The 25,218-nt window shown below is 48.9% G+C and overlaps 1 protein-coding gene across 1 annotated transcript in view; it reads right to left on the bottom strand.

Annotated features, from left to right (window-relative positions):
- Positions 1-227: 227 nt before the first annotated feature.
- The window catches only part of LOC135881555 (zinc finger protein 773-like), a 97,822-nt gene continuing 72,831 nt past the window's right edge, over positions 228-25,218 (bottom strand). Inside the window, exons 5-6 of the mRNA XM_065408218.1 lie at positions 1,790-1,907; positions 228-1,425 (exon numbers count right to left, since the gene is read on the bottom strand). Coding sequence (XP_065264290.1) covers positions 228-1,425; positions 1,790-1,907 — 1,316 coding nt within the window. The remainder of the gene's footprint in view (positions 1,426-1,789; positions 1,908-25,218) is intronic.

Raw genomic sequence — 25,218 nt, 5'->3', positions numbered from 1 at the left:
GATTTAAAAAGCAAAAGCAAGCAGCTTGCCTGGTGGACCATGGTGACACAAATGGTTCAAGCAGCCTTAAAGTTCACTACATGGGAATTAATAAAAGCATTAAAGAAAATATTTTTTTTTTGTCAGCCCTAGAGAAGGTTTTAATGGTGTTTGTCTTCTTTGTGGATTCTCTGATGATAAATAAGGGCTGAGCTCTGATGGAAGTTTTTCCCACACTAAGAACATCTCTAGGGTCTCTCGCCTGTATGGATTCTCTGATGTGCAGTAAGGGCTGAGCTTTGACGGAAGTTTTTCCTGCACTCACAGCATTCATAGGGTCTCTCACCTGTGTGAATTCTCTGATGTCTAATAAGGGCTGAGAGCTGGCGGAAGTTTTTCCCGCATTCACAGCATTCATAGGGTCGCTCTCCTGTGTGGATTCTCTGGTGTGTAATAAGGTGTGAGCGCCGAGAGAAGGTTTTCCTGCACTCACAGCATTCATAGGGTCTCTCTCCTGTGTGGATTCTCTGATGTGTAACAAGGTCTGAGCGGTAACTGAAGCTTTTCCTGCACTCACAGCATTCATAGGGTCTTTCTCCTGTGTGGATTCTCTGATGTGTAATAAGCGATGAGCTTTGACTGAAGCTTTTCCCACACTCACAGCATTCATAGGGTCTCTCGCCTGTGTGGATGCTCTGATGTGTAATAAGAGTTGAGCTCCGACTGAAGCTTTTCCCGCACTTATGGCATTCATAGGGTCTTTTTCCCGTGTGGATTCTCTGATGTGTGACAAGGGCTGAGCTCTGAGTGAAGCTTTTCCCGCACTCACAGCATTCATAGGGTCTCTCTCCTGTGTGGACCCTCTCATGTCTAATAAGGGTTGAGCTGTCAGTGAAGCTTTTGCCACATTCACAGCATTCATAGGGCCTGTCTCCTGTGTGGATTCGCTGATGTATAAGAAGGTGTGAGCTCAGAGTGAAGCTTTTCCCACACTCACAGCATTCATAGGGCCTGGCTCCTGTGTGGATTCTCTCATGTTTAGTAAGGTGTGAGCTCAGAGTGAAGCTTTTCCCACACTCACAGCATTCATAGGGCCTGGTTCCTGTGTGGATTCTCTCATGTTTAGTAAGGTGTGAGTGGCTACTGAAACTTTTCCCACACACAGCGCATGTGTTGTTTCTGTCTCCCAGGGAGATTCTCTTCTGGGCTCTGGTTTCCTTGCGGTCTTTGTAAACTCTCCGATAATTAATGGAGTTACCCATTTCTCCCCCTGGCTGGGTTCCCTGCTGCCTCTCTGGTCTGTGCTGACTCTTACAGGCTTTTCCCTGCTCACGACTCCTGGACACAATCAACTGGGATCTTTGCACTAATGCCCCATGCAGTTCCACTTGCTCAGCCTCTTCTGGCTGAGGATTCGGCTCCTTGTTCTCATTCACCATCCCCTCAACTGCCAGGACAGAGAGAGAAACCTTAGAAACAGGGATGGAAAAGGGGAGCACAAACCAAAGTAAGTGCTGAGGAGAAAGGAAAAAAATCAGGCCCTGTACTTCCCCAAACTCTGCCTCATAAGGGAGAAAGGAGGGGATCAAATCTGCCTTTGCATCTCATCCAAACAGGGGAAGGGAGGTTAGGGAGGGAGCTTCTGCCAGGAGTCAGTCAGGACACCTAGGAAGCCATGAGTGATATCTGCCCTGAGGATGCAGCCCCTGATGGGGACAATTCTGAACTCGGAGAGCTCACAAGGTCTTTGTACGGAATCCCAACTGTTTCTTTAAGGCGCTGACACTTTTTGAGTTGATTTCATGATTCCTCACCTGTGCAGGCACCTTTCGGGATCTCTCTTTCTTCAGAGCCATGGAGATCTGAGACCCATGGCTCATCCCTTTCTTCCAGCTGGGAGATCACATCGAGTTTGGAAACTGGAAACCCTGCTTGGGGGGAAGAAAACCAGGAAGATCAGCTTAAGTCATGGGGAAAAAAAGTTCTGTTATTTTAACACTGTGACGTTGTGCAGTCTACATGGTTTTATAAAAACATGATAATAAGTGAATATAATGTAACTGGGATAGTTTTATAAAAAATTTGATAATAAGTGACTATAATGCAAATGGGATATGCTTTGTGCAAAAGGTCTCTTGTAAGGTATCATTACAAAGCTCATAATCTACTGAGTGTGATCATCCTATTTGTAGAAATGTACCACTCTTGTATCTAAAACTAGAAATATAAAATGTAACTCTGAGGGCCTATTGTAATTATGTAAAGTGTGGGCCATTAATGATGGTTTGGAATCTTGATGACTCCCATTGTCTGCAGATGGCTGTTTACCTGTGAGTCTCCCTGTATATGTGTGTGCTGGCAAGTGAGTAATGAAGTCTTGCAGTGACATGTGATCATGTCACCTGAACTGGAATCCATCTTTAACCTGGTGCTTTTCCAGTGAGGGGAGGGGGTGGGAACCCAGAGGAACAAAGGGTTCCCGCCTTATGCAAAAGATATATAAAGGGGTGGAAGAGAACTGAGAAGGAGAGAGGAGCCATCATGGAGAATCCCCTAGATAACACCTAAGCTGGAACAAAAGCTGTACCAGGGGAAAGAATTGTGCCCAGGCCTGGAACGTGTCCAGTCTGAGAAAAACTTACTGAAGCATCTCTGAGGGTGAGATTATCTGTATTTAGTTTGATTAGGCATAGATTTGCGCATTTTATTTTATTTTGCTTGTGACTTACTTTGTTCTGTCTGTTACTATTTTGAACCACTTAAATCCTACTGTCTGTATTTAATAAAATCACTTTTTATTTAGTAATTTACTCAGAGTATGTATTAATACCTGGGGGAGCAAACAGCTGTGCATATCTCTCTATCAGTGTTATAGAGGGCGAACAATTTATGAGTTTGCCTCGCATAAGCTTTATGCAGGGTAAAACGGATTGATCTGGGTTTAGACCCCATTGGGAGTTGGGCATCTGAGTGCTAAAGACAAGCACACTCCTGTGAGCTGGTTTTCAGGTAAACTTGCAGCTTTGGGACAAGTGATTCAGACCCTGAGTCTTTGTTAGAGCAGACTGGAGTGTCTGGCTCAGCAAGACAGGGTGCTGGAATCCTGAGCTGGCAGGGAAAACAGAAGCAGGGGTAGTCTTTGCACATTGGGTGGCAGCTCCCAAGGGGGTTTCTGTGATCCAACCCGTCACAAACACCAGCCCATTTTAAAGCAATAAGATGTCAGGGTGAGTTCCACCAATTCTCAAAGGTGCAGGTGGCTCTGTTTATGAGAGATTTAGCTAGCCCCATCTCTGCTGGGAACACACACAGCCAGATACTCATGGACAAGAGGGCTCCTAAAACACAGAGACGATAACTCCATGTCCCAGAAGGCGAAGACTCTAGTCACCCTGAAACTGCTTCTTGCTAACAGAGAGAGGCCCAAAGACAATGAAAGGTCATAGGGAAACTGGGACCAGTAAGAATGGGCTGGCAGGGTTCAGCGTAGTATGGAACAGGATGGAGTGGGGGACGCCACCAAATGCAGCAGCTCAGGGTATATGAAAAGTCTCATGTGGAGAAGGCTGGGGAATTAGATGCTAAGCTCAGGATGCTCATTCCTCTGGAAAAGGAGACTGTGAATAAAAGCATAAGACCACGTGACCTTGGGAAGGACTGACTAAACGACTCAAGAACCCTGAAAGGAAGAGAGATTGTGGCTGATGCAGATGGGGAGGAGGGGAGTGAGATTCTCTGATTTCTTAGAAATTTCAGTGCCAACCTGACACATCACCAAGAAAGTGCCCATTTGTGCCAGGGGAAGAACTTGTCCTGCTTGTGCTTTCACTCCTGTGTCAGGAAATAGGCAGAATATGCATGAGACACTGGTGAACATTTCACTGGCATTTTCTGATCTACTGAAGGCACCCGTCACAGGATGATGATGACACAGATATGGCAGCCTGGAACTGGCTGACACTGCGCACCACTCTCGGTGATAGCCACTGGTGCTCGCTATGCAGACAGGTGCTTCTGGAGCAGGGCCACATGCACAGATTGGTGGGATCACATCATCATGCAGACCCGCAAGGACCAGCAGTGGGTTCAGCACTTTTGCATGAAGAAAGCTACATTGCTGGAGCTTTGTGAGTAACTAGCCCTGACCCTCCAGCATCAGGTCATATGCATGAGGGTGACCATGGGCCGGGCCACCCAGCCCTGGTGCTGTCCAATGAGTTCCTGGTCTGCAGGACGTGGTACCATGGAGGGGATTCAGGACATGGTGCGGGTGGGAGCAGGAGCCTGAACTCTACCAGCCATGACCTCAAGCAGCCTCTCTAACACGTCTTTCTGCTGCTTTCTATCTTCCTCCTTCAGGGAACGTTTCCACTCCAGAGATTGCACTGCAAGTCTCTCCTTGCATGCTGCACTTCTTCTCATGCTCAGCAGCCTGCTTTTTGCCTTTCCATGTGCCACGAATCCTTTCCCCTTCGGTATTGTTCCTCCTTGTTGGCCCTGTCCAGGATGTCCATCATAAGCTCATCACAGACATGCTTTCTCTGTGACTGCGCCATGACACTTTGACATGGAGCCCTTGTTGCCAAGAAGGCTAACGGCATATTGGGCTGCATTAGTAGGAGCATTGCCAGCAGATTGAGGGAAGTGATTATTCCCCTATATTCGGCATTGGTGAGGCCACATCTGGAGTATTGTGTCCAGTTTTGGGCCCCCCACTACAGAAAGGATGTGGAAAAATTGGAGAGAGTCCAGCGGAGGGCAACAAAAATTATTAGAGGGTTGGAGCACATGACTTATGAGGAGCAGCTGAGGGAACTGGGCTAATTTAGTCTGCAGAAGAGCAGAGTGGGGGGGATTTGATAGCAGCCTTCAACTACCTGAAAGGGGGTTCCAAAGAGGATGGAGCTCGGCTGTTCTCAGTGGTGGCAGATGACAGAACAAGGAGCAATGGTCTCAAGTTGCAGTGGGGGAGGTTTAGGTTGGATATTAGGAAAAACTATTTCGCTAGGAGGGTGATGAAGCTCTGGAATGGGTTACCTAGGGAGGTGGTGGAATCTCCATCCTTAGAAAATTTTTAAGGCCTGGCTTGACAAAGCCCTGGCTGGGATGATTTAGTTGGGATTGGTCCTGCTTTGAGCAGGGGATTGGACTAGATGACCTCCTGAGTTCTCTTCCAACCCTAATCTTCTGAGTCTATGATTCTATCCCAGGCTTCTACTGGACTGGGGTTCAGCTACAAAGGTGGACAGGCATGAGAAGAGACATCAAACAGTTCATTATTGTCTCAGAAAAGGTTCAGTGCATCTCCAGAAAAAAGCACCCGTGGAATGTCAAGGCTGAAAAAATGATACTTTGTAAAACTCAGATTCAGTATATTCTCAGACCTTCCAGTTCTCTGCACCTGAGAAGACACAGAAAACAGCTGTTGGAATCTGGGGGAGGGATCCTGACCTGAAGAGTTTGGTCAGTAACACTGCTGGAAGCATGTGGTGAGAAACTTTGCTCCAATCTAATATAGTTTGATAAGTTAAAACACTTTCTAGTGCCTATCTTTATTTTTCTTGTAACCATTTCCGACTTTTTAGCCTCATTATTTGTACTCGCTTAAAAGCTCTCTTTGTAGCTAATAAACTTGTGTTACTGTTTTATCTAATCCAGTGTGTTTAAGTTACAGTGTCTGGATAACTCTATTTAAGGTAATAAACTTTTATGTATTTATTCCTTTAAAGCAGGGGTGGCCAACCTGTGGCTCCAGAGCCACATGCTGCTGTTCAGAAGTTAATATGCGGCTCCTTGTATAGGCACCGACTCCAGGGCTGGAGCTACAGGCGCCAACTTTCCAATGTGCCGCGGGGTGCTCACTGCTCAACCCCTGGCTCTGCAGGAGGCCCTGCTCCCACTCCACCCCTTCCTGCCCCCTCCCCTGAGTCACCGTGCCCTCACTCCTCCTCCTCCCCACCAGAGCCGCCTGCATGCCATGAAACAGCTGATTGGGTGGGTGCGGGGAGGGAGGGGGAGGCACTGATCAGCGGTACTGCCAGTGGGTGGGAGGCACTGGGAGCTGATGAGGGGCTGCTGATGTATTACTGTGGCTCTTTGGCAATGTACATTGGTAAATTCTGGCTCCTTCTCAGGCTCAGGTTGGCCAGCCCTGCTTTAAAGGACTAATGGACTTAATATAATATAATTGGACTTCCCAGGTTCAGGCTGGGCTATACAGGACATACATTTCTGGGGGGAAATCTGGGACTGGGAGTGTGATGGGGTCACCCTGCAGTACAACCGTGGCTGGTGAGAGCTGGGGTATGACTGGCAGGCTGCAGTTCCACAAACACATGCGTGACCAGCATGCTGGTGGCTGTTTGTGAGCAGTCCAGGTTGGAGGCTACAGCAGCAAGGCATTGCAAGGCACCCTGGGTTACAGGGCAGGGGTAACACAAACCCCAACTGGTCTGGATTGTACCCCAGTATGTCACAAGGAAGTTGGGGGGTGGGTGGGAATTGCTGTGGTTTACCTCCTAATCTTTCTTAGTCCTTTCAGGCATTCCACATTCTGGAGGACACCAAAATCCTGGAGGTTCGTGAATGGCAAAAGGACATTCTATTCCAAGGTACCGGTGACAAGCCAGCCGTGTCTGTCACAGAGGTTTTCAAGCTTATGGTGACTTAGCAACACATCTATGAGTGGAGTTGGCTGGTGTTCTATAGAGGAAGGCCCGGGAAATACACCCTTCCCCGAAATGTGACTACTTATCTGGAGTTCCTCCTATGGGAAAAGTTTGCAACCATCAGCACCTGGGATTGGGTCAAAATTCATGAGGGAATCAACAGGAGGCTGGGTTAGGTTAGTGTCCGCATGGATTACTGCCTTCCTATGGCTTATGATACACCCTGCTCTGAGTACATCTACCCCCCACCCCTTTCCCTGGACTCTCTACAAACTCCCTGCCATATTTTGGAAAGTGAATACACTACATTTCCCCCTTGCCCAGTACAGTTTACAGATGGCTTGTTATGCTATGGCATGGCCAATCTGTACAGTGTGGCATACTAAAAGGGAAGGCAATATAAGGATCTTACTTTTAACCCTTCAGCGCATCTTTGTAAGAATGTGCGAGTATATAGTAAAAAATTAATGTTAAATGCTTGTTACTCTGTTGTTTGCTCTTCCCAGTCTTATTCTGAATTCCACATGGTGTTGGGGGGGGGGGTGAGAGATGCCAAGGCACTGGCATGCGTTCGGCCATAAGTAGATATATGCTGATACCTGCTGTGACGTTATTGACATAAACTGTGACCATATAGATCATTGTTACAACCAAGGTCCTATAGTGGTACCAAATCTTGTACAAAGGAGGTCAAATAAGGTGTCTATGAGAAGGTTATGATTTGCTGGTTATGATTGTGGTATCTTTTTGTATTTAAAGGTATAAGTATTGGCTCTATACTGTCTGTATTTCAAACTTGTGCTATGCATCTGGGTGACAACCCAGACAATTTGGCATCAGCACTGCATAGCCTGCTTGATGGCCCATTAAGGACCATCAGCTATACAACTGACCCATTGAGAGAAGGCAGATTCACCTTATGACTCAGCAAGGCATGCAGGGCATGCCTACGGAGAGAACTAACGTTTTTCCATGCCATGTGCTGGGTAGCTTGTGTTTGGAACAAGGGAAGCACAAACCACTTGGCAAAAGGACTATAAAAGGCAGCTGCATCATCTCCATTTTGTCTTCAATCCTGCTTCTTACCTCTGGAGGAACTTTTCTACAAACTGAAGCTCTGAACAAAGGACTGAATGACCCATCCAAGCTATGGATGTACTCCAGAGATTTGATTTGAACCTGCAGCTTATTCCATCACTGCTACAAGCCTGAACCAAAAACTTTGCCATTACTGTATGCAATTGATTCCATTTAACCAATTTTAGCTCTCATCTATATTTCTTTCTTTTTATGAATAAACCTGTAGATTTTAGATTCTAAAGGATTGGCAACAGCATGATTTGTGGGTAAGATCTGACTTGTATATTGACCTGGGTCTAGGGCTTGGTCCTTTAGGATTGGAATAACCTTTTTTTTCTTTTACTGGGGTATTGGTTTTCATAACCATTCGGCCCCATAAGGAGTGGTGCTGGTGGTGATACAAGGGAACTGGAGTATCTGAGGGAACTGCTTGTATCACTTCTTGTTAGCCAGTGGGGTAAAACCAAAATCCTCTCTGTTTGGCTGGTTTGGTGTGCCTTAATAGTAAAGGAACCCCAGCCCTTGGGCTGTGACTGTCCTGCTCTAAGCAATTTGTCCTGAATTGAAACTCTCAGTTGTGTCCCGCCAGAGGCAGCTTCGTTACACCTGCAACTTGTAATAAAAATTGCATTTGGTCATAGTCCAGAAATCCCTCCCATTCATACATTAATAACCACTGACATAGAGCCAGAAACTTACCAAGCTCCAGGACTACTTTGGCCTCTTCTGTTTCTGCTGTGAGTTCCACAGCAGATTACTCCTCCAAGGGGTCATCAAACAGCTCCTCTGAGTATGGACCCAGGACATGCTGCAGCTAGCTGCTCAGGGACTGGTCGGAGCACCAGAGACACTTTGCTAGCCTGATCTGGTGGCTGCTGGCTCCCCTCAGGAGCTCTATGAAATTGAGCATCAGAAGGTTGTCATCCCAGCTGACCAGACTATTGTGAACTTCTGGGGTCTCAGTGCTCAGAAAGCACCCAGCACCTGGTCAAAGTCATTGTAAATGAGACAGGAGGATGGGGAGTTCCCAGAGATGCAGTTCTCTGGCTTTCTGGTAGTTGCTCTTGAGCCTCTTACTCTGCTCCCTGCACTGGTCACTGGTCCATGTAATCCCCAGTGCTGCCAGGTTGTTTGCTATTTCTTGGTGCACATTGTTGTTTTTGATGCTTTTACTGAAGTCCAATGTCTTGCTCACTTCGCCCCAGAGATTCACCAGAATCTGACAGTAGTCCTGTGGCCATGCAGCAGCACGCTGGGCAAAGTGCTCGTCTTGTTGGTGGCCACCGCAAAAGCTGTTGTCGCTGGCCAGAGCTGTTTGCAGTTCAGTGGTCAGAGTAAAATGGCAGGGTTATAGGATGTGCAGTTGTACTTGAACCAGGGGCGTGCTTCCATTTCCTGGGAGTTGATTGGCTAGTCTTGAGACAGAAAGGCCAAGGAACACTAGCCCATGGGATTGTGGGATAGCATTGCTGGATGCTCAGGATATGAGTCGGGGGACCTGGACTTGAATTGCTTCCACACTGCAAAATGATGGCGTTTCTGGAACTTGGGCTCAGAATCACTGCCCTGGCCAGGTCCAAGGGCCCAGGTCCTGTGAGCTTATTGGCCTGGGTCAGATAGAACTGTGTGTAGAAGGAATGGGGGTTGGGCTCGAGCCTGAGTCTGAACTGGAGCTTACACTGCAGTGTAGACACAGCCTCAGCCCTATTTCTGCACACCCCCTGTGACAGAGCTGGAGCTGCTCTGTAGTACTGATGAATACTGAACCCTGGCCTGGCTATTGGGATATTGACTGTATTACTATGCTGGTTTAGTTTAATAGGGACACTGCAAGGAAAACAAGCAGGAAAGGAAGAAGAGTGGCTCAAGGTGAGATACCCCTTATTAATTGCTTAAGGGTTGATAAGAGACAATGCCTGAAATATTAGCTTGGAATATTCTACCTCCTGGCTCCAGCAAACTTATAGAATCGGGTTAGCTGAGCAGGGCCAAGGCCTGGAGCCAAGAAGATCAAAAGGACTGGAGCAGTTTAAAAAGGGACTCGCTCCCAAAAAGGGGACAGCTGGTTAGGTGATAAAGTGAAAGAGGCAGAAACAGGGACCTCGCTAGGGAATCAGCAGAAGTTAGACCTGCCTAGGTGGCCATCAGGGGATGGTAAGCCTTTAGGACGGCAGGCATGCATGAAGCCTATTTGTTATTTTAAAATCCTTTTCTCTTATACTTTTTTTCCTCCTGCAAAATCAAACCACAGCAGTGTTTAAGGTGGCTGTTTTGTCACTGTGCACCACTGACCCTAGACTGCAGAATGTGTCACCACTCAGCCTAGCCTGCTGGGTAAACATGGCTGATACACAGGGTATTGCAGCCTAGGGCCCGATCTAGGAGCAAGCGAACAGCAGAATTCCACTCCAGAAGGAAAGGCGGAAGGCCTGACAGCTGAAGGGGAGCACTCAGAGAGACCAGGAAGGAGAGAGAGGTGCAGCTAGACCTGTCACTCACTAGGACACTCACTCCCCTTCCTCTCACTGCTCTAAGCTCTCCCCCCACCCACCCCCAGTGTCACAACCGGGATGCAGGCAGTCTGAAAAGGACCTAGGGGTTACAGTGGATGAGAAGCTGGATATGAGTTAACAGTGTGCCCTTGCTGCCAAGAAGGCTAACAGCATTTTGGGCTGCATTAGTAGGAGCATTGCCAGCAGATTGAGGGAAGTGATTATTCCCCTATATTCGGCATTGGTGAGGCCACATCTGGAGTATTGTGTCCAGTTTTGGGCCCCCCACTACAGAAAGGATGTGGAAAAATTGGAGAGAGTCCAGCAGAGGGCAACAAAAATGATTAGAGGGTTGGAGCACATGACTTATGAGGAGCAGCTGAGGGAACTGGGCTAATTTAGTCTGCAGAAGAGCAGAGTGAGGGGGGATTTGATAGCAGCCTTCAACTACCTGAAAGGGGGTTCCAAAGAGGATGGAGCTCAGCTGTTCTCAGTGGTGGCAGATGACAGAATAAGGAGTAATGGTCTCAAGTTGCAGTGGAGGAGGTTTAGGTTGGATATTAGGAAAAACTTTTTCACTAGGAGGGTGGTGAAGCACTGGAATGGGTTACCTAGGGAGGTAGTGGAATCTCCTTCCTTAGAGATTTTTAAGGTCAGGCTTGACAAAGCCCTGGCTGGGATGATTTAGTTGGGGATTGGTCCTGCTTTGAGCAGGCGGTTGGACTAGATGACCTCCTGAGGTCCCTTCCAACCCTGATACTCTATGATTCTATGACCTAATGGTCAGACCAGGAATCGGGCATCAGACCGGGTCAGATATCAGGAGGTCAGATGCTGAGACTGGCCAGAGGGCAAAACCAGGAGTCAAGTGCCAGGAGGCAGCAGGGTCAGTTACCAAGTGATCAGAGTCAGACAGTTGGAGCAGGTATCACAGGGGAAGCAGCCCTCAGCAGGGGAAACCCAGCTGCAGGGACAATTTCTTGTGTCTGTGCTTGGGTTAAGTAGAAGATGGGGACCAATCAGGACCCCCAACGTTCCACCAATCAGCTGGAGTCCTCTGTCAGGGTTCAGCTTCTAGTCTGACAACTGCTAGCAGGTCCCTGGGTGGCAGGTGGAACTTACTAGCTGCTAAGAGCCCAGTGGACCAGCATTCAAGATCTGTAGTCCCGGACACCTGGGGACAGGAGCACCCGCTTCTTGTGTTCTCTCCTCCCTTCCTATTGCCCACAGCCCTCTTCGGTACCCGTTCCCCCAAGTCTCCTGCTCCCCAACCACTTCCCATCCCAATATCCGTTCTAAATGTTCCTTGCTCCTGCCAAAAAGTGCCCCTCCCTCCCACTGCTAGCACCCCCCTTTCCTGGAGCACCTGGCATCCACCCTCCCTTTACTCACACCCTCAACCTTCCCAGCTTCTTGAGCTCCTGATCCAACTCCCTCCCACTGCTCCTAGCCCTCCATGGCACCGAACTCCCTACAGCAGCTGATCCAGGGCATCCCCCCTGGTCCCAGCCCCAACTCACAAGAGCTCTTTACCCCAAGCCTTCCTCTCTCCAGCCTGCCACCAGCTGGACCCTGAAGGAGAATTGTGAGGTAGCTTTCTGGAGGTGTATGGAGAGCTCCTCCCAGCATGAGCGAAAGCACGAAGCAGATAGTTTGAACATTTAACAAGTGGGTGATGGAGGCTGGCATCCCTGGTGGGTCACAGGTGGGAGCTGGCATCTCAGTGCTGAATCAGAAATTATACGTCAGATGCAGCCAAGCTGCGAAAGGACTTACCACTGAAGATAAGCAGCTTATGTTTGAGGGGACAGAGATGGGGGAACCAATGGAGGGATTCAGAGAGAGGGATGCCATGGATTTACAGAGCGTGAGACACCACAGCCTTTCTACGGTCTCTTTTGGGACTGCTCCCTTTAATGTGCTAGACCCTAAGCTTAGTTCTTGGAGAGTAAACCCCACAGCTCCACTTCTCTGAGTGTGGGCCTGGTGGCAGCACCCCCTTTTCTCACCAGGGCTCTCCAGTGAGTCCAAGAGAGTCCCCTCTCTTTAAGGGGTGATGCAAACAGTAGGTATCTGCAGCAATGCAAGAGAGACTCTTCACAACAAGCCAGTGTTTATTAGAGAATGCAGTATTGAAGGGCCCCCTCAGGTTAGTCTGAGTCCTAGGTATGTGCAAGAAAATGTTATAAGAGCAAGCTGATTTTGGAAAAAGCTGCTTTGGAGGAGTCTCTGTCTCAAGACCCCTTTGTCAAATAACCCCATCCTTGGGCCACTACCCCTGCTGAGCACCCCCATGAACAGCAGCATATTTCAAGCCAATCCAAATAAGCATGTGGATTTTAGGGCAGTCAGAATGGTCAGCCTTTAAACAGAAAGCAATGCTGAAATTTAATTATAGCAGAGATGGTGCTTCTCTGTAAAGACTTCCCGAGTTAGCATTAATAGTTGTAGCGTTTGGAATTTCAGATCACCATGAGCCAAACAGACAAGTCAAAGAGACTGAAATGCACAGGCAGGAAGACCAAGACTCTGTTCAGAGCCAGAGAGTTTCCAGCAATCTGCTCTCACAGAACTGGCTCAAGGGACATGCTGTGGCCATTGATGCTGAGCTACATCCTTATGTTTGAGTCCTACGTCTGACAGCTTCTAGACAGTGTGTGTTGGCAGGAGTTCCTTGTGGAAGTTTTGCTCTGATACCAACATTTCTCAATTGAGAGCAATATTTTCAAGTGTTCTACAATCCACAGGCAGGCTTTGACCTGGCCTGCCCTTAAAAGCTTCACCAGCATAGCTATGTCAGTGAGGGGTGTGAAAAATCACATCCCTATCCCACATAGCTCTGGCAGCAAGAGCTCTGGTGTAGACACAGTTATAGTGGCAACAAAGTCCATTTTAAAAAAAACATCAAAGACTTTAAATGTCCATAAATTTCCTTTATGCAGCGTTTAACATTGCCCAGTGCTGCCTCATGCCCTGATGGTGGCTAAACCTTTGAAAACCAGGAAACAGAGTTAAAGTACACACCACCCTTGCAATGCATCCTTAACTCTGCCTTCACCCCCTAGCCCTGGAGCTGGCAATAGCCATTAAGAATAGCTCAGTAAAGGTGCAAAGGTTTACAAACTACCAGGGGATGTGAAGAATTCTCCATCTCTTGAAATCACGATATGATGCCTTTCTAGAGGATGATTTAGTCAACACAAGGTATTCAGCTCAATAAACTGGTAAGTGGATGTAATTCTATGGCCTGTATTATGCTACAGGTCGGACTAGATGACCTTTGTCCCTTTTGACCATAAAATCTCAGTCTATAACAGATATGAGAAAAGACTGGTGTTGTGTTCCACAGACTGCAATGCCAGCATTGATCTGTATGCACCTCAGCTATGTGCACTGCGCTAGCTGTAATTGAATAGTGCAGGGATTAATTGGAGCAGATTGGCAGAGATGTAACTGTGCTATGAAGAGAGGTGCAAATGAACCTTGAGGGACCAAGTCCTCATTTCAGTGCCGAGTGTTATTGACCCAACCTTCAAAGGTGCACAAAGTTGTGTTCTCACCATGGGGATTGTCAGCAGTCTGGTGACATACATGCTAATGGTCTCCAGGGCTCAGTGAGGGGAAAGTGAAGGCAATGACTCAGAAGGAATCCCCATGGGGAGGGAAAAGGGGTGGTAATGTTTTGCTAGTCTGAGATGCTTTGTGTGCAGTAGGCTCAGTATTTAACTGTAGCCGGGGTAGGTAGCTTCTGTCTGCTACAATGGAAATGAACCCAAGTTTTCCCTTACCAAAGAGAAGATGTTAGACTTTGTGCTATCCTGTTGTGTGCTCTGTTCCCAAAGTGTTCTGTAGCGGGGAGGGCAGAGCGTTAGCATGTGTGTCACTGGCATGTCAGGCCATTGCTGAAACAGGGCAGAGCTGAGGTTGCATTGTGGGAGTGACATGAACCGTAACTCTTCATTTCCCCTTCTAATAGCCGAGGGGACAGGAATCCTTACCCAGCGAGGTCACATTCTCATAGTTTTCTTGCATGACGTCTCTGCAGAGGGCTCTCTGAGCAGGGTCCAGCAGAGCCCACTCCTCCTTGGTGAAATACACAGCCACCTCCTCGAAGGTCACCGGCCCCTGAAAGAGCAAGAGCCCCCCACTCAGTACCTGCTGCCCCAGAGATAGCCCCCTAGTCATGGGGGAGCAGGGCCAGGAAAATGGAAGCTCTGGGAGGCACAGTCCCCACAGTCCCACCCCCACCCTGCTCAGAGAAGCCAGGAGGCATCAGAGTGAGGAGGGAAAGACAGAGCCCCTCATCCTTCCCAGCAGACAGAGGGGGCAGGGTCTTCACATTCATCACACACCTATTAGCCAGAGGCTGACACAGCCGATGGAGCCCCTGGCAGGGTCAAGGTTCAGTCCCAGGGTAGGAATCCCAACACCCTCCCTATTGCCAGCAGCAGCATGTGAGGGGACAAGTAATCTCCCCTAAGCCGCAGTGGTGGGTACCCCCTTCGTATCTCATCGCAGACTCTGGCTGGCAGGTTCTCGCTCCAGCACTGGGAGCTTGGTAAGTTTTCCCAGCCCTGTCCAGGAGGGTTGTTTCCTGTTCTTCAAATCATGGATTTTCTATCCCAACGCCCATGGGTCTGTTCCTGGAATCTAGGCCCAGGTTAAACTAGTTCCAGCAGGTCTGTCACACTCTGTCCTCCCCCCATCTCCATCTTCTATGTTTTCTGCCCCCTCCCACCTCCAGAGCAAACTGCCCAGACGCTCCCACCTCCTGTGTATTTACTGCCCTTCTCCCGGAACTCCTCAACAATCCCTACCTGAACTGGCTCCACTGCAGCCATTCCCCTTCCCTGTCCCATGGGAGGCTGAGCCAAGCCGGCGTGAAACAGGGACGCTCCTCTGCAGCCTGTCAGGGCGAGAAGGGCAGCTTGGGAGATTTCCGAACAGACTTTGCTTAATTCCGCATCACAAGTACCCCCCAGCTTTTTCCCTGCAGACAGATGTTCCAGATTCTGCCATGCTGGGAACAAACTTTAACCCAGCACAGCCACAGCCCCTCCACCAGGACTGAACCCACCACCGAGACATGTTTAAACCCTCCCAGTGTGACACCATCTCTGAACCTACTGCTAGAAAAGAACAGAACCAAAGGAGGCACTTTGGGGGAGTCCCCTGCCATAGCCCCAGGGGAACCAGGAGAGGCAGGGACTGGCTGCTCCTCACCTTGCCCACAGGACTGTGAATCTGCAATACACGTGTCAGGGCAGGTGAGAGATCTGGGCCACTCCCTCCCCACTTATTTCTCCCCCTGACCCTGTCAGGCTCTCTCTCCTCTATCCCCTGCCCCCCTCCCTCTGACTGGGACAGCCCCATTCTTGGGGTTTTCCCTCGCCCATGGCTGGATCCGCTCCTGCAATTGCTCCCAAGAGGGGCTGTTTGTGTAGAGTCAATATTACCCCTGTCCCCGAGGTCACTCACCCGCAGTCTTCGGCTCAGGGCTGGGGTGGGCAGAGCCCTGGGCTGCCTCAGGGGGCTGGTTTCCGCTGGAGAAAGCCCCCCTCGGAAGTTGCAATGGAGGTCTCCCCCAGCACAGGAGAAGTAGCAGCTGCTTAGCCCGGCTCTCTGACCCCAACGCAAGCAGCAGCCAGCTCAGCTCTTTGTTCTCCTCGATTGCTGCCTCCTTCCTCCCAGCAGCACCCTCCGCTCCAGCCTGCTCTGCTGCTCCAGCCACTTCCTGTGTCCTTCAACACCAGCCCGGGCTGCAGAGCTGCTGAGCCGCGGGCTTGCTCCTGCTGGAACCCGCCCCGTCTCCGCGCGTCGCAGCAGGAGCCAGTCCAGCTCGCGGGAAGTGACTGGCTCTCCCGGCCAGAGGGGGAAGGGGATATACAGGGAAAGCGGAGAGAAACTGAGAGGACCAGACGGAGAAATAAACGGGGAGGGAGGTTCCCAGCTCTTTTACTGCATCACCCTGGGCTGAGCGTCACAGACCCCCCTGTCGCCCCAGGGATCTCACAGGGGGGTCTGCTTCATGCCAGGCACCGGCCTCGCTGCTGCCGCCACTGCCCACCCCTGCTTTGTCACCCCTCCATGGGGGCAGGTGTGCAATTAACGTCTCTGCTTCCAGGGACAGGACCTGTGTCACTTTACTGCGTGGGGAGGCACCAGGGAAACTCACACACTCACGGGCACTGTTCAGATAATAACTAAAGACTAGAGCTGTTCAAGAGATTAAAAAAATGAATCGCGATTAATCGCTCTGTTAAACAATAATTAAATATTTTTGGATGTTTTCTACATTTTCAAATACATTGATTTCAATTACAACACAGAATACAAAATGTACAGTGCTCACTTTATTTTTTATTACAAATATTTGCACTGTAAAAAAAACAAAAGAAATAATAATAATATTTTTCAATTCACCTCATACAAATAATGTAGTGCAATTTCTTTATCGTGAAAACTGAACTTACAAATGTAGGCCTTGGCTACACTGGCGCTGTACAGCGCTGCAACTTGCTGCGCTCAGGGGTGTGAAAACGCACCCCCCCCCACGAGCGCAGCGAGTGCAGCGCTGTAAAGCGCCAGTGTAATCAGCGTCTGCAGCACTGCACACTCGCTCGCAGCGCTGCAAGCTACTCCCCTCGGAGAGGTGGAGTACTTACAGCGCTGCGAGAGAGCTCTCGCAGCACTGGCGGCGCGACTACACTCGCGCTTCACAGCGCTGCCGCGGCAGCGCTGTGAATTGCCAAGTGTAGCCAAGGCCTTAGAGTTATGTACAAAAAAACCTGCACTCAAAAATAAAACCGTGTAAAACTTTAGAGCCTACAAGTTCACTCAGATCTACTTCTTGCTCAGCCAATCGCTCAGACAAACAAGTTTGTTTACATTTACAGGAGATAATGCTGCCTGCTTCTTGTTTACAATGTCACCTGAAAGTGAGAACAGGCATTTGCATGGCACTTTTGTAGCTGGTGTTGCAAGATACTTAAGAGCCAGATGCGCTAAAGATTCATATGTCCCTTCATGCTTCAACCACCATTCCAGAGGACATGCTTCCATGCTGTTGATGGGTTCTGCTCGATAACAATCCAAAGCAGTGCGGAATGACCCATGTTCATTTTCATCATCTGAGTCAGATGCCACCAAGAAGATTGATTTTCTTTTTTGGTGGTTCAGGTTCTGTAGTTTCCACATTGGACTGTTGCTCTTTTAAGACATCTGAAAGCATGCTCCACACTTCGTCCCTCTCAGATTTTGGAAGGCACTTCAGATTCTTAAACCTTGGGTCAAGTGCTGTCGCTAATTTTAGAAATCTCACAATGATACCTTCTTTGCGTTTTGTCAGATCTGCAGTGAAAATGTTCTTAAAACGAACAACACGTGCTGGGTCATCATCCGAGATTGCCATAACACGAAATATATGGCAGAATGCAGGTAAAACAGAGCAGGAGACATACAATTCTCCCCCAAGGAGTTCAGTCACAAATTTAATTAATGCATTATTTTTTTAACGAGCATCATCGGCATGGAAGCATGTCCTCTGGAATGGTGGCCAAAGCACAAAGGGGCATACAAATGTTTAGCAAACCTGGAACGTAAATACCTAGCAATGCCATTGTGCCATGTGAACACCTGTTCTCATTTTCAGGTGACATTGTAAATAAGAAGCGGGCAGCACAATCTCCCATAAATGTAAACAAACTTGTTTGTCTTAGTGATTGGCTGAACAAGAAGTAGGACTGAGTGGACTTGTAGGCTCTGAAGTTTTTACATTTTGTTTTTGTGTGCAGTTATGTAATAAAAAAAATCTACATTTGTAAGTTGCACTTTCATGATAAACAGATTGCAGTACAGTACTTGTATGAGGTGAATTGAAAAATATTTCTTTTATCATTTTTACAGTACAAATATTTGTAATAAAAAATAATATACACAGAATACAATATATATAAAAATGTAGAAAAACATCCAAAATATTTAATACATTTCAATTGGTAGTCTATTGTTTAACAATGTGATTAAAACTGCGATTAATCGTGATTAATTTTTTAAATCGCGATTAAATTTTTTGAGTTAATCGCGTGAGTTAACTGTGATTAATTGACAGCCCTACTAAAGACACCATTAGTAGTGTATTGTCATTATGTTATCCTACCCATGCTGGCATGGCCCCTCTGCTGAGCAAGAGCTGGCCTGGGCCTGGCCAGGGGAGGAGAAATCAGTGCCCAGAGTCTGGGTAAATCCCAAGTGAGATTTGCTTTATTTACATGAATACACCAGCCCTGGAACAGAGGCAAAGAGCACACAGGCAGCCCCCTCCTCCTGAAATCTCAGTGCACACCAATGCCTGGTTCCCTGTTAGCTACTCTGGGCCAAGCATTGCCTTTGAATGCAGAGAATACAGCAGAACAAACTCTGCTGTCTGCCATAGCTTCTCTCTGAGGACAGCTGCATCCCCAAACTCACAACAACCTTGTCCACCAAAGGGACTGAACATTTCCTTACAGGCTAAGCAAAGACCCTGTCTGCCTGTACAGCTAGCTGGGCCACCAGCTCCCTCCCACACCATAACAATCATCCCTGGAGGAGAAGTGCCAGGAGCTCTTGGCGGAGAGGGGAGTTCAGTCTCCAGAGCCTGTTGAGCCGGGGGCTGCCCTACCAGACTATGGTGCATATCGTCAGTGAGGGGCAAATAGGCCATTTGGGGGATAGTTACTGTGATTCATTGGAGCTCTGTAGTCGTGCTCAGATGCCCCCCTCAGGGCCCAGATGAGGGGTGGGTCCTACCCATGGTTCCTTTTTCCAAAGCCCCTCTGTGCTCTAGGGTTCTGATCTGGGGTTTGTAAGCAGCCTGCCCCCTCCCTTCCCTGCTGAGTCTGTGTCCCCAAGGGACACGGGGACAGGGATTCCGAACTCAACAGGGAGTTAGGAAAGCGATTTTCCTCACTTTGGGGTCCCGACAAAGTAAAACCCCTGAGCATCTCCACCCCTGCTGTCCCTGGCACTCCGGCAGGCTCTCTGTTGTCAGAGAACTAGGCGTTACTATAGTGGGGCCCCCTGGGCGGAGTTGCCATCAATATACAGAAATTTTACTCTAGGGGGATTCACCAGGCTGCGTGGGGCTGGGATGAGGGGACAGAGGAGACCCCACAAACCAGCCAGAATCCAGTTCTCCCATTCAGTGCTATGAGTGTCCAGAGAACCCCCAGCTGGAGATTGACACATCCAGAGCTCAGGGTCTGAGTGTCTGTTCAGCAGCTTCCTCTTCCCCAGCCCCTGACCCAGAGAGATCAAAGGGTGTGGCACAGGTGCGGAGGGGGCTCCCCTGGGACCAGATGGGGAATGAGCAGGAATCACTGGGCCCCCCACAGGGTCCCGGAGGCATGAATGAGCTTTGGGAGCTAATATTCCTGTCCCACTCTCCAGGTGCCGATGCTGATCCATTGGGGTTGAGCCATGGCACACCTGGGGTGACAGTACAGGGTATTGGCCCCACTAAGGGGATCAGATCTCTCTCTCCTGTCTGAAGGAAGGGCAGAGCAGCCCCCAAGGTCCCATCTCCCCTGACTGAGCCAGTAACAGTCTGTGGATAGTTCATTCCCCAGCTCTCCGGCAGTGCCCAGAGATGTCAGAAATCTCCCAACCTGGGTCATTGATAGGGGGTGGGGATGGGAGGGGAGTGTCACCCTGAGCTGCAGCGTCCCAGGGCGTGTCCCTGGGAAGCTGAGTATGACCTGGCTCAGGAGGGGCAGGGAGCTGGAGCTGCTGGAGCTGGGCAGGAAACAAACAGGCCCCAAACTTGGTGTGTTTAAAATGTCACTTTTTCTGGTGGGGGGCAGGAGGACTGACTCATGATTTCTGAATGGTTTGGGATTGGTAAGACTACATCTGACCCTCAACCCCAGCACAGAAAGGTCTCTGTACCCCTTACCTTCTGCCAGCTGGGATCGGGGGGCTTCTTGCTGGGGGATGGGGGAGCAGCCTGTACCCCTCCAGAAAAAGATAAGGCTTACTTCATGTGTGGCTGGTAAGAATTTGTTAGTTACACAGGGTAACTAACATGTACCACTGTAAAAATATAGTAAAGACAAGGCACTTCAGTCTTACTGAAAGGCAAAATAGGTGAGGTCAGCATCACTATGCCCCCACCCCAAAGGAGTAACAGAATAATTTGTGTAAAATATCTATTGATTTGGCTGTACAAAACAGTAAATTTGTCAGTATGAAGAACATTGCTGAAACATATCATAGCAGAGTATCATAGTATCATACCTAACGGCTCTAACACTGAAGTGTGCCAATAGAAATGTAAACTGTTCCATAGAAAAATCTACATCGAAGTGTGCAGCAAATGAAGTAATAGGAGGGGGACAGCATGTGCTTCAGTGTTTGCAGGATGGGGAAATTGCTTACAGAAATAAGGAGGTTTAATTAATTTTCATTGAAAGCAAGTGGAGGAGGTCTGAAATAGCAGTGACTGTTATAGGAGTGTACAAACATTTGCGGTATGGATTTATTTGGGAAAAAAGAACGGCAAAAGTATGAGAGTAGGCCCAGATCCACAAAAGGTATTTAGGTTTCTAACTGCCAGTGAAGTTAAGAGCCTAAATACTTCTGTGAGTCTGGCCCAAGTGCCCCCTAAAGGCTCAGGAACAAAGAGAAATAGAAAGAACTCAAAATTATTTATTTATTTTTAAATTCTTCATGTTAGGTGTATAACTCATGATTTTTAAATTCTTGTGGGTATCAATCTACATTGGGGTTGTAGATCTGTGCTCAATAAAAATTACAGTAGAAACTTGCCTTTGAGAAGGATTTCATATGAGACCATAGACTGCCCTTAGTGAATCTTTGGGAACCAAGTTCTACACACAGGTGATGTGAAAAAGCACTAAGTTGCTAGATTGAGAGGTGAAATATCACTTGAGAAAGACAATCCCCCTTGGGGAATCAAGTGCAAATGAAGATATTTTGAAGTCAGTTTTGAAGTCACGTGTTCCAAAAGAATAAACTTGTCCTATATATATATATACACATAACAAAAAATAGAACAAACAATTGCAAATTACAAAATCATGATAAAATAGGAAGTGTCACACTAGATAATTTGACATGTCATTGCTAAATCTACTAGCAACTATTAATATTTTCAATTATTATTTGCTGTCAAAATATAAATTAAATAGCACAATGAACATCCATCTGCTCAATGTTAACAAACATAGATGCTGAGGAGCTAGGAATAATAACTTTTTAAAAACTAAACAATTAAAAGGAGCAACACTACATTTACAGTGGATGAGAAGAAAGGCAGTACAATTCAGGGAGTCAAAACAGAATACAAGACATTTGGGAACCGCAATGAGGCTTTATGCACACAAACTTATAATGGACTCTTTTAAAAACTAAAAGCCTATATGACAATTATATTTTCACTGGGGTAATGGAGTATGTAACATATTTCATTGAATCAAGTCTCCTTTAGCAGCTCAGTACGCCATTTCAAGTAGGGAAGAGCTGCTTTGTCCAGGTATTGGGAAGCACTGGGGATTTAAGAACACAGCCGTGGGAAGCAGGTGCTGAGATATACTGTCCTGAAGAGCGGGAGGAGGAGAAAAAAGCCCCTCTGCCCCCAACCTCTATTTTTGCAAACATTGCAGTTGGTTCACTCCCTCTGGGCAGGGGCGGCAGGTTATATGGGCTTGTGGTGCCCGAGCACCAGGAATATTCAAGGCTGGGGGTTGTGCTCCACCAATATTTGGAGCTGGGTTTCTCCCCTGGCCCTGCCTGGAGCGGGCCCTGCCCCCCGGGAGCTTCCTTGCCTGAAAAAAACAAAACAACACCGTGCCTCTCTCCCTTGCTTGTGCTGCCAGCTGCCTGCCGCTGCCTCTGCCTAAGGCTATAGAGAGCAGCGGCAGGTGACACCGGCAGACTGTTGGAGCACCTCAGGAGTGGGAGGGGGAGAGATGAGGGGGGAGGAGGAATGCACGTGCTTGGGAGCCCTCTCTCCCGTCCCCCGGCACCCACCTGGAGGAAACGCCAAGGGGACTTTTGGTCAGGAGATGAACATCTGGAGTGGACCTCACTCACCTGAACAGCTGCTGGGGCTTCCCTGAGGTTTGACCCTGTGATCCCCTCCCTCCCCCCCACAGCCTCCACTCCTGCCCAATGCTGGGCAAGGGGCAGCCCCATCCCCGGTGAGGGGCAGCAGGCTGCAGCAGGGGAGGAAGGAAGCCACGTGATGGCAGTCTGCCCCCCCCCAGCACCTCCCACCCACCACAGGGGAGATGGGGGAGGGGGGCTTCCTAGACCTGAGCAGCTGGGGCTTGGGTGAATTTTGTGACACCCTACCCCCCCAGCCACCACCCTGCAGTCCCCACTCCTGCCCCACGCTGGGCAAGGGGCAGCCCCATCCCCCATCCCCAGTGAGGCTATGGTGAGGGGCAGCAGCAGGGGAGGCCACACATGATGGCAATCCCCCCCCCCCCCCCGGTATCCACCATAGGGGAGGTGAGTGGGCTTTCTGGACCTGAGAGAGGCCCTAGGAGCATGTGCAGTGACCGTGGTGCAGAGTGAGTGTGCTGGGGGGGGGGGGGGGGGAGAAGAGAAGGGGTCCCTCCCCCGGAGCTTGCTGCTGCCAGTGGGGGGGGGGAAGTCCTCTCTGGCCCTAGCCCTGGGGCAGCGTGTCTGCACCCCAAGTTCCTTATCCCCAGCTCTGCCCCACCCCAGAGCCTGTGCCCCCAGCACTCCAACCCTGAGCACCCTCCTGCACTGTGAACCCCTCATCCCCAGCCCCACCCCAGAGCCCTCACCTGAGGGGAAAAACGTGCAACTTAAATTTGGTGGTCAGTTTGGAGTATCATGTGTTTAGCACAATACTTGATCATTTTACACCCTTTAAAGTATATAACTGGTCGTATACAGGTGTTACGAAGTGGGAATGTTCTTAATGTTTTCTCTGAATACTGTGTGAGTGCCTCAGTTTCCCCTAAAAAAACAACAAGGAGTCTGGTGGCACCTATGCATTTCTCAAGGATCTAGATGGTGGGATAAGGGGGTGTGATTGTTGTTGAGCCCTAGAGGGCCAGTGTGATGCCGTCTGAACAGAGAATGGCCAAAACCCTGTCTCCGGGCAACTGATGGCCTGGGCCGCTCTCCTGCAAGGTGCCAACTGAAGGTGTTGGAGAACAAAGAGATCAGGTGGCCTCCTAATGCCTGGAAAAGAGACAAAGGCCAGAGGAGGGAGTGTCAGTGCCTGTGCGGACTTCCGGGAAGCGCATGGTGTGGAAAGGGATGCTGGGATGCTTTGGAACTACTCCATACAAAGCCAGTCAGGACTCTGGGGGAGCCTCCTCTCTCTGAGCATACTGTCTCCAGGGCAAGAAGCTTACACCTTCCTTGGTCTGACCTCAGAGCATTCAGCATGCCCTTCCACACCGTGCGCTTTCCGCAGCTAGTCTGCCCAGGCAGGTCCTGGGGCAACCAGAGATCCCTGCACCCCAACTCTGCAGTCAGATGTGACTCTCAGCCTGCCAGTAAAACAGAAGGTGTATTAGGCCTGGTCTACACTACGACTTTAATTCGGATTTAGCTGCTTTAATTCGAATTAACGCTTGACCCGTCCACACAACGAAGCCATTTAATTCGAATTAAAGAGCCCTTTAATTCGATTTCTGTACTCCTCCTCGACGAGAGGAGTAGCGTCAAAATCGGTATTGTTAATCCGAATTAAGGTTAGTGTGGCCGCAATTGGATGTTATTGGCAATTAGATGTTATTGGCTACCCACAATGCAACGCTCTGGAAATCGATGCTACTACGGTAGCTTGGACGCACACCACCGAATTAATGGTGCCTAGTGTGGCCGAATACATTCAAATTTATAAAATCGGTTTCCTAAATTCGAATTATATAAATTCGGATTAATCCTGTAGTGTAGACATACCCTTAGACAACAGGAACACAGTCTAAAACAGAGCTTGTAGGTACAGAAAACAGGACCCCTCAGTCAGGTCCATCTTGGGGGTGGGGAGCCCAGACCCAAGTTCTGGGCCTCTCCCCATTTCCCCAGCCAGCTCCAAACTGACACTCCCTCCTCTGGCCTTTGTGTCTCTTCTGGATAAGGAGGCCACTTGATCTCTTTGTCCCCAACACCTTCAGTTGGCACCTTGCAGGGGAAACTGAGGCACCCACACAGTATTCAGAGAAAACATTAAGAACATTCCCACTTTGTCACAACAGGTGCAACAAAATATAATACCGTATATTGAAGCAGGCAAGTGCTGCTTCTGACTTTCCACTTTTAATTGACCCTGGTAATCTTGTAGTGCCGACGCATTGTAGCTTCATTTTATATCGGCTTACAGGGCGGGAGCGGGGGGGGCACCACCATTTTGGGCACCACCAAAAATTATAGAAACCTGCCGCCTATGCCTCTGGGGTAACTTTTATCTCGCCTGTCCCACCCTATCCCAGGTCTCCCTTCTGCCACAGTCTGGCAGCACATCTCACGCACCTGCCTTCTTATCCCTGGTTCCTATCCCCTGCCCCTGATTCTGCCCCTTGGCCCCTCTCCTTCCCTTACACCAGCTCTTTAACCCTCCAGTTTGGCCCCTGGACAGACTGTGCCCATCCCTCCCCTCTGATTTGCCCCCTCTAGCCCTGTCATAACTATAAAGGGAAGGGTAACAGCCCTCCTGGGTACAATACTATAAAATCCCTCCTGGCCAGAGACTCCAAAAATCCTTTTACCTGTAAAGGGTTAAGAAGCTCAGGTAACCTGGCTGACACCTGACCCAAAGGACCAATAAGGGGACATGATACTTTCAAATCTTGGGGGGGGGGGGGGAAGGCTTTTGTTTGTGCTCTTTGTTTTGGGGGTTGTTCGCTCTTGGGACTAAGAGGGACCAGACATCAATCCAGGCTCTCCCAATCTTTCTGAACAAGTCTCTCATATTTCAAACTTGTAAGTAAACAGCCAGGCAAGGCGTGTTAGTT

This window comes from Emys orbicularis, chromosome 7, assembly GCF_028017835.1.
Source record: "Emys orbicularis isolate rEmyOrb1 chromosome 7, rEmyOrb1.hap1, whole genome shotgun sequence".
Lineage (NCBI taxonomy): Eukaryota > Metazoa > Chordata > Testudines > Emydidae > Emys > Emys orbicularis.
This window is presented reverse-complemented; position numbering and strand designations above follow the sequence as displayed.